Source organism: Chelonia mydas, chromosome 25 (assembly GCF_015237465.2).
Source record: "Chelonia mydas isolate rCheMyd1 chromosome 25, rCheMyd1.pri.v2, whole genome shotgun sequence".
NCBI lineage: Eukaryota > Metazoa > Chordata > Testudines > Cheloniidae > Chelonia > Chelonia mydas.
This window is the reverse complement of record NC_057858.1, coordinates 1,667,202-1,676,592: the sequence shown is the minus strand read 5'-3', so window position 1 is coordinate 1,676,592 and position 9,391 is coordinate 1,667,202. Positions and strand designations below refer to the sequence as shown.

At 49.4% G+C, this 9,391-nt stretch overlaps 1 protein-coding gene across 1 annotated transcript; it reads right to left on the bottom strand.

The window, feature by feature from the left end:
• Positions 1–262: 262 nt before the first annotated feature.
• Positions 263–5,599, bottom strand: LOC102937339 (bone morphogenetic protein 2). Its single transcript, XM_007059378.3, has 5 exons — positions 5,353–5,599; positions 4,942–5,084; positions 4,398–4,520; positions 2,163–2,361; positions 263–669 (listed from the first exon to the last, which is right to left on the bottom strand). The coding sequence occupies exons 1-5, from the start codon at positions 5,597–5,599 to the stop codon at positions 263–265; spliced, it is 1,119 nt and encodes a 372-aa protein (XP_007059440.3).
• Positions 5,600–9,391: the final 3,792 nt, after the last annotated feature.

Below are 9,391 nucleotides of genomic sequence, written 5' to 3'. Positions count from 1 at the left end.
CCAGGGGCACGCAAAGGCATCTCAGGCTTAGGCTGCTTGTCTTTAATCGAAGCATTTCCCAGGTGCTTTAGGCAAGCTAGGTGCCGTTTTGGTGTAATTGCCCCACTGAGCCAAGTGGTGGCAGCTGGAGATGGGGCAGCATAGCATAGACTCACACTGGTGAGTGGCTCTTGGAGGGTTGGTTCCTGGGAGCAGATTGCAATTGAGGGAGGGAAGTTCCTTGTTGCCCTGACTTATTCCTGCTCTTCCTATGGGACAGGCATCAGTGGCAGCCACAGCTCCCAGCCACCATGTCATCATATTGTTTAAGGACAACATTCTCATCATCATCAAAGTAGAGGAGGTTGATGGAGAAGAGTTTGTCTGGGACACAGCAGGGGCTGCTGACGTCCTGGCTCAGTTTGAGGGCGTTGATGATGGACTGCACTGTGGCGTGGTTCGTTGGTCTCATGTTCTCGCCCAGGGGGAAGGGACAGGATCCTTTACAGTGATATGCATTGTAGCTTTTCGGGGAGATTATCCATCCTGACCAGCCGATTTCCTCAAAGTCCACAGATAGGAGTTGTCTCTGGCATGGCAGGAACCGATCCAGCGAGCGGGCAGTCCGCGCCCCACTCACTTCTGGTGCGAGCGGCTCAGCCGGGAGGTCTGGAGTCTTAGGGCTCAAATCTAGGGGGGAGTAACGAGATCAGAATAACATCCTTATTGATCAGACAAACCTGAAATGAGACTGAAAGCAAGGTAGCAAGTGTGAACCACCCCCTTCCTGCACTCACTATCAGCCTCCTCATCTAGTCACTCAGCCCCCTTCTCAAAAATCCCAGTGTCAATCTGAATCATTGAGCACTTTGGGACTGATTCTTCTCTCACTCACACAGGTTTAAATCAGGAGGGACACCACTCGAGTCCATGGAGTTGCAATGGAGTAGAGAAGAGACTCAGGTCCAAAGGGTTTGCATCCATCATGGAGCTGACATAGCATGAGAGAAAGGCAGATACATGCCTAAAAGGCTGCACCCATGTCCAAGCCTAGTTCTCTAAAGAGTTTGTTCTGCTGCACTGTAGAAAGGAACTGCAAACTCTTCATGTTCCATTGTTTGCCATGGAGCTTTAGAAAGCAGGATTTGCTTTACCAGATCAGAGCATTGGTCTGTCCAGTATCCTGGCTCTAACTGTGGACAATTCCTCGAGGCAGCCATCCCTGCAATACACCTGGCTAATGCCACGGTGATCTGTTTAAGGAGGAAAGAACTGATCCTTTTGGAGACCAGCTGATGAGCCTGAACCATGACATTTCATTAGCCCATCCCAGCATAATTACAAGTGTTATTATCCAACAGCAGGAAATTCCACTGCTTGATCACTGCCACAAGCTGGAGGGAAGCAGCATTTCTTTTCATTTGTGTTAAATTTGCAACCACTAATTTAACAGTGATGCCCCTCCCCCGTTCCTCTTTCATGGGCCAGCATAAAAACAAGGGTCTTTAATACTTTATACTTTGCAGATAACTAGCCACTTCCACCTGAGGCTCGCACAGTGCTTTTCAGGGGCAGGCTGGGGAGCGATTGTTATGCCCATTTCACAGAAGGGGGAAGCTGTGCAGGACAGAGAGTTACAGTCCAGTTCTGCTCTGAGAGAGAACTTTACCCAAATGGCTCAGGGGACCGGGGGAGGAGGGAGTCTGCCTCTCACTCTATGTTGAATCTCCTCAGATTACACATAAATTATCTCAGCTGCCAGCCCTGCAAACTCGCCCTGGATCAGAGTCCCACTGGGTTCTCCCTGGCTCCTGCATTGCACCCGTGATGAACAAGAACAAGTATAGCTGGAACTTAGCTGGTGAGGCATGGAGCCATGGACAAGCCCAGCCCCCCTCCCACAGCTGGCCTGGGCTCCAAACGGGTTAGAAGAGTTCAAAGCAGTGACCCCTAGTTTAGTCAGCAGGGCCCAGATCCTCAAGTGTATTTAGGCACCTAACTCCCATTGGATGGAAGTTAGGTGCTTAAATACCTTTGCAGATCTGGGCCCCAGCAATCATGACTTCGAATGGTGAGTAAGGAAGTGATTGCAGCCCCTTTGCAGAGAAGAGCTGCACTTTATTCCCTCATTATTTCATCGACTCTGTGCCCTTCCCTGCAGAGCGTGGGTGGGTTTGCCTGACCTGGGAGGCTGCTGATGGGCAGAGCAGCTCCTCGTCTCCCGTCATCAGTGAACAGAACCAGCATGGGCTTCTTGCTTTCATGGTGATCTCTTCCTGATGCAAATCGCACCATGCTGGGATCCACTGGAGCACTCCCCAAGCCGCGGACAGTCACCAGCAGGCCGTGGTTACTGCTGTCCTCTTCCATCCAGTCACGAACCTGCAAAACCACACAACGGTCAGCATGGCAGCAGCACCTGTGAAGGGACAGGACCCAGCCCCCAGGAAGGCACCGTGAGGTACAGAAAGGAGATACGGGGTACCTATGCGTCTTCCAAACCAGTGAGGACGTCTCAGTCCTCAGATTGTGTCAATCCAAACACCCACAGCCAGCCCTGCCTGGTGGTGGCTAACACACAGACCAGCAGTGGGCAGTGAGGCTCACCAGCCCTGCTATTCCCCTGTCCTGCGGTTGAATCCTGCATGCAGCCAAGGGGGACGAGCAGCACACGTGTCCCTGCCCTTGCCTGTGCTGAGCCCTGCAGTCAGGAGAGGAGATGAACTGAGCTTCCCTGAGAACAACTCCGCTTGGGTCTGATCCCAGGTTGGAGCCGGAGCTCCCCGAACACCCCGGCCTGTGGCAAGGCTTACCCTGTGCTATTTCTGTGCAGCTCTCAGTGGGCCCAGAGCTCACCCTTTATTCTAGAATCCTGTGACCGATGGCTAAAGCGAATGGACACATTGCCTCTCAAGCCCTTACAGAGGAAGCCTGTCACATCTCCTTGGTGCCTTTTCTCTCCCGACTAGTTCTTACATTAGTTAATATTTCTGGAAAATATCTTCTTGTTTCATAATAACCATGGATCTAGACACACCTGGTTTGTGATATTGAGCACATATTTTTTACCATGGTTCATATTAAAAATATGTACATTGCTCTTGGTATCACCCCACATATGTAGACACTGCACCGGATGTCACCCTGCAAATATACACATGGTGCCAGGCGTCTCTCCCGAAATACACACTCTCGATGCTACTCCACCTGCGCCTTGGCGTGGTGGGCTCAGTCTCTCTGGTTTCGAGGGAAGACGCCCCATTGCCAAGGGAAGAGATGTTTGTTCCTGGTTGCCACCAGCCCTGCAAACTCAGCCGAGGATCAGTCATGGTGGGTTCTTTCTGGCTCCTGGATCATCCCTTCGGAGCTTGACCCAAATGGTGGATTATGGATGTGGTCAAGATAACCTTGAGCTGTACACCTCAGAATAGAGTAAAGAGCCTACAGCTGGAATGTAGGTAACAGTTCTGAGGCTGCTGCACAGGGCAGCCTGGAGCTCAGCTCACCCTTTCTCAGGCACCAACAGGACTGACAAGAACTGGTTTGGATCTGACAAGGCAGCTGCTCAGACTAAAGAAGCTGGTGTGTTTTTACATCATAGATATCATAGGTATCATAGAATATCAGAGTTGGAAGGGACCTCAGGAGGTCATCTAGTCCAACCCCCTGCTCAAAGCAGGACCAGTCCCCAATGTTTGCCCCAGATCCCTAAATGGCCCTCTCAAGGATTGAACTCACAACCCTGGGTTTAGCAGGCCAATGCTCAAACCACTGAGCTATCCCTCCCCCCCTTTCCTGATCATAACCTCACTTCAAACTAAATTTTAGCAGAAATCCAGACTTCTCTGTCCCTTTCTCAGGCTGTGAAGATTATAGCCAGTGTCCTAACGACATCTGTACTGTAACATCTGGGCTGTCCATGCTCACAGCTGTGTTACTCAAGGCCACATCTGGTTCTAGAGGAGCCATTTCAATACAGTTCAAAAGCAGTTCTGTAAATAAGATTTAAACCCAGCTGGCCTGGCTAGCACAGCCTCAGTGGAAACCCCTGCAAGTCACCTCTATTGATTCAAGAACCTAGGGTTGTGAAATGGCTGGATCTGCTGTCAAGGCTGCAGTGCCAAAGGAGAAGGCCAGCAGACTCAGCCAGCTTTTTCAAATGGTTGCACAGAAAAGCCTCGAAGGTGCCACAAGTCCTCCTGTTCTTTTTGCGGATACAGACTAGCACAGCTGCTCCTCTGAAACCTGTCAGAAAAGCCTTTGACAGACATCCCCTCCCCCCACAGCAGCTGCCCCTCTAGGCTGAAGCAGCTGCAGGCTAAGGAAGGGCATTGGGAGCTCAGTTTGCTGACAGAAGGGACAGGAAGGTTTCATTCTTCCTCTCTGTACACATCTGAATTTAGGCTGAAGACACTTACAGCTTGTGTGATGCCAAACACCTCCCAGCCAGAGCCCTGCAAAGCGATAAGTCTGGCTGCTAGCAGCTTCTTCCCTTCAAAGGAATCCAGTTTGTTCTTGTCCAGGACTTGATAGACACTCACCTGGGGATAGGGAATACAAGGCAATTAGCACCAGGTGCCACTGGAAGAGGAAAATCTCATTGAAAGTCTATGTTTTAAAGGAGAAGAGATGGGGGAAAGTCAAGTTAGCTTAGTCAGAAACCTCTGTAATCTAAGGCCTGGTCTACCCATAAAAATTGCACCAATTTTTTAGAAACTGATTTACTTAAATTTGTGCAACTTATTGTGTGGACACTGAAATTGATTTAAAAGTGGTTTATATTGATTTAGCTTAAGTCAGTAAGGATCCAGCTTTGGTGAGGTCAGCACACAAACCAGGAGCCAAATCCCACTTTCAGTAAATGTACAGGAGTCACTCCAGATTCATAGTAGTGTCACTAGAGCAGAATATGGCCCATGCACTTTCAAAGTAGAGGCATGTGCGCTTCTCATCTCTCCTTACCTGGCAGAAGTGATGTCTCTTGTAGAAAGGTCCCTCAGCCGCCTTAGTCCGCAGTCTGAAGAGATGCAGCTCTGCTGTCAGGATCCTCTCGTTCTTAGCCACACTCGATAAGATGAACAGGAAATGCATCTCATCACTGTGAGCTGGACCAAAGGGTCAGATTAGAAACTTTGGTGACCCCAGTTTCAGCCAAACTAAAAGGAACATCACATGGGCACATTCTAAACACTCTATTCTGATGCTGCACATTCTCTGGGAGGATGTGCTTCATCAGCGCATATGGGATGCTGCTTACTCCAGGCCTCCCCTTGGCTTCTAGGATTCAAACAAGCACCAAGAGCCCTGGAAAACTACACACAAACTCTAGCAGATCAGACCATTAGGGCAACCAAAGCCACCAAGAGTTCTTACTTTTATCCAAGAAGCTGCGGACTGTGTTTCCCTCCAGGATGTCAGGGTCTTTGGTGATGCCATCAGCTCCTGCTACCGTGTTGTACAGGTCCACCATGTACTGGGGAGGCTGCTTGATATGATGGGGAGAGCGGGGAGGGTCTTCTATGCCAAATACTTCCAAAAGCCTCCTAAGAGCCTCTGTTCTCGTGTCTTCTGAATCCTCCTCTGGAAGGACATTGGGGGGTCTGGGATTGCAGCTTTGCATCCTGGCAAGAAGCAGCAGCAACAGGAGTCTCAGCATGGCTGTCCTCTTCCAGTCCCCCTGCATAACTCCCACCCTCTATCCAGCACCACATTTATAACAGGGGGGAGAGATGGAATTAAGTCAAATATGCAAATGAGCCATCAGGAAGGGTAAAGAGAGCTAATTGCAGCGCTAACAAGGTGTGAAACTGGGCTACTGAACGCCTTTCAGCAATTAGCCCAGTACACAAGCTGTATGGAGCAGGAAGCCCACTTGTGTACTCTTGTTATTTGAGAGCAGAATGTGGAGGGAAGGGAGCAGGCTTAGGAAGGGCACCTGCGCTGCTCTCTGGAGTAAACATCCATGTCCATTGTAGTAAGGCACTGGCTGAGCCGAGTTTGCTCTCCATAGGGGACTAACTGCCTTCTAATGATGGCATTAATGGGGCAAACAGGAGGACCTTTGTGCTCAGGAATTGAACAGCTCTGAACAAAGAGTGGAGGAAAGGGTGGAATGGCCTCTGCCCCTCATGTAGCAGAGGTAAGAAATGCACCTGACTGATAAGAACCACTGTCCAGAGTGATGAGAGATCAGGGCCAAGAGACATTTTCTAGTGCAATGTTCAAGGAAGATACTTCAAACCATGCATAACTTTGGGGGGTGGGGGGGAGGAAAGAGAGGGCAGGGACAACAGACTGCCACTGGTCTGAAAACAAATACCTGGACCTCGGGAGAAGTGCAATAGACCCACCACCTTCAACCACCACCGTTATAACCATCTAGATCTGTTCTGAGCTGGGTTAGATGCTCAGGTGATTAAAATAGCTTAATACTGTAGACACAGTCCCATACTGACTGGATAGAGGGGCTCAAACCCCATTCCCTGCTGTGAAAACAACTCCTGGGCATATGGTTGTTGCACTGAACTACTTCCTAACAGCAAATCAGTGCTCAGTCGGGGCTAGTGGATCAGGCATTGCTGTGGGACAGCTCTGTCACTACCCTGCTGAGAAGTCACTTGCCCTCCGTTTCTCTTCCTACCCTTTGTCTGTCATGGCCATTTATAATGTATATTCTTTAGGGTGGAGACTGTGTCACTACGTGTCTGGACTACCATGGCAAGCTCCAGGTGCTACCGCAATACACATGAGAAATAAGAATTGTTTGCCAGGCCGGTGAAGATAAGATACACCTCAGGAATGCCAGGATGAAAAGCCAAGAGAAGCGTGAGAGCAACCCCAGATTGCTCATGAGCTCTTGGCCTTAACGTGGGCCCCTCCCAGCCAAATCTTCCACCATCCATAGCCACAAATGGGAAAAATCCCCCAGACCCAGGAGAAGCTGCCTCAGTGACACGGACACTGAAAGGGACAGAGCAGGCAAGGCCTCCTGGGCAGGGGACAGACATTCCTGATATGGGGGGGAGTGAGGGGATGGGTTCAGCCATCCCTGTCACAGGGGTGTGTGGAGGGGGTGAGGGGGTCAGCTATTCTTGTCACGGGGGTGGGGAGGGGAGGAAGGAGGAAGCAATTCCTGTCACAGGGTATGGGGGGGTGGTCAACCATTCCTGTCATGGCGGTGGGGGGGAGTCAGCCATTCCTTTCACAGGGTGGAGGGGGCTCAGCCATTCCTGTTCCTGGTGGGGGGGGGGGTGATCAATCATTCCTGTCACAGGAGTGGGGGGGGTCAGCCATTCCTGTCACGGGGGGGGCTCAGCCATTCTTATTGGGGGGGGGGGGCTTAGCTATTCCTGTCACAAGGGGGTGGGGGCTTAGCCATTCCTGTCACTGGGGAGGAAAGGGGGCTCAGCCATACCTATCACTGGGGGGGGGGGGGACTTAGCCATTCCTGTCACAGGGTGGGGGGGAGGGTCTGCCATTTCTGTCACAGGGGTGTGTGTGCAGGGGAGATGATAAACACCAGTTACTTTGCTATTGCTAATAAATGTTCTGAAGGGAAGGTGGCTGGAGGGAAGGAATGGTCCCTGTGCCCCATATACCTGTCACCCTGCAGGGGAGGCAAAGACCCCGGGCACAGACAAGCATAGCTATTGTTATCTGGTTCATTTAGGCTGAAGGGCCAAATTTTTGGATGACAAACCAATTTTCAAGGACAGAGTTTGGGTCAAAAATTGCCATGGTAGCAGATGACAATATTCTGGATTTGAAGAGGAGGTTGATATTCACAGGCACCAGTGAATAGTTTATTTTGATGGGACAGTTACTGTTTTTGGGAAGCAGTTTCTTTGGGTGAGCATAGCTCATTGGGTCTGGGAACAAATAGGAGGCAGGAGGCATATGATATTTATATCTTCAGAAAGCCCTTGCTAAGAACTAGAATATGTTACCAAAATATAAAGAGTGATTAGACTTTGTTTCTGGCACTACAGAGTAGTTGCCATCTAGCAAGTGACAGTTAGCAGTGCACACACACTTTCAATACCATTTAACTAAAGTCAAGTCTACACTAGGAAATTAGGTTGCTAAAAATCCACATCCCTGAGTGATGTAGTTAAACCAACCTAACCTCCAGTGTAGACAGCGCTAGGTCAATGGAAGCATTCTCCAGTCAGCAAAGCTACCCTCTCTTGGAGAGGTGGAGTACCTACGCCCACAGGAGAAGCCCTCCTCTTGGCCTAGGTAGTGTCTTTACTGAAGTGCTACAGCTGTAGCATTTTAAGTGTCCCTTAAAAGAAAAGATTATTGAATTTCAAGCTCAAAAAGCACAAGGTCTAGGCTTACCTTTTCCATTAACTGCTGTTACATTATTTCTTTGTACTTCACAATTCAGGCCAGGCAACTGTCACCTTTCCACAAAAAGAAAAGGAGGACTTGTGGCATCTTAGAGACTAACAAATTGATTTGAGCATAAGCTTTTGTGAGCTACAGCTCCCTTCACGATGAAGTGAGCTGTAGCTCATGAAAACTTATGCTCAAATAAATTGGTTAGTCTAGTCTAAGGTGCCACAAGTCCTCCTTTTCTTTTTGCGGATACAGACTAATATGGCTGCTACTCTGAAACCTGTCCCCTTTCGCTCACTTTACTCATAAAGTGACTGAGAAAGTGCATAAAGCCATTTTAAACAGAGGAGTGAATAGAGCCCACATCTTCAACATGAAAGACTGTTATCCCCTTAGTCACACTGCTTTTCAGCAGACACCTGCTAAATCTCTGTTCTTGGGTGTTCAATCTGTACATTCCTCTCCCAGATCCAGGAAGAGAAACCAGGCCGCATGATTCTCAGCATTCTACTGTTGTCTAGAAAATATTTGTGCAACCCCTTTGTAAAGTGTGTGCTCTCTTAACTAGCAGAGGTTTGTGGTGAGGCTATGGAGATCATGCTGCTGACTAGGTAGAATGGGGGAGCTTGGGGATACCCTTGATAGAATTTCTGTTTCCCTGTTTAGTTAAGGCTATAGAATCATAGAATCATAGAATATCAGGGTTGGAAGGGACCTCAGGAGGTCATCTAGTCCAAACCCCTGCTCAAAGCAGGACCGATCCCCAACTAAATCATCCCAGCCAGGGCTTTGTCAAGCCTGACCTTAAAAACCTCAAAGGAAGGAGATTCCACCACCTCCCTAGGTAACGCATTCCAGTGTTTCACCACCCTCCTAGTGAAAAAGTTTTTCCTAATATCCAACCTAAACCTCCCCCACTGCAACTTGAGACCATTACTCCTTGTTCTGTCATCAGCTCCCACTGAGAACAGTCTAGATCCATCCTCTTTGGAACCCCCCTTCACGTAGCTGAAAGCAGCTATCAAATCCCCCCTCATTCTTCTCTTCCGCAGACTAAACAATCCCAGTTCCC

Excerpts from the sequence above, each read along its gene's own strand:
- LOC102937339 (XM_007059378.3), bottom strand. The coding sequence starts at position 5,599 with ATGCAAAGCTGCAATCCCAGACCCCCCAATGTCCTTCCAGAGGAGGAT. Across the intron at positions 5,085-5,352 it reads CCGCAGCTTCTTGGATAAAA|CTCACAGTGATGAGATGCAT; the intron begins GTAAGAACTCTT and ends CCTTTGGTCCAG. Across the intron at positions 4,521-4,941 it reads AGAGACATCACTTCTGCCAG|GTGAGTGTCTATCAAGTCCT; the intron begins GTAAGGAGAGAT and ends CCCTATCCCCAG.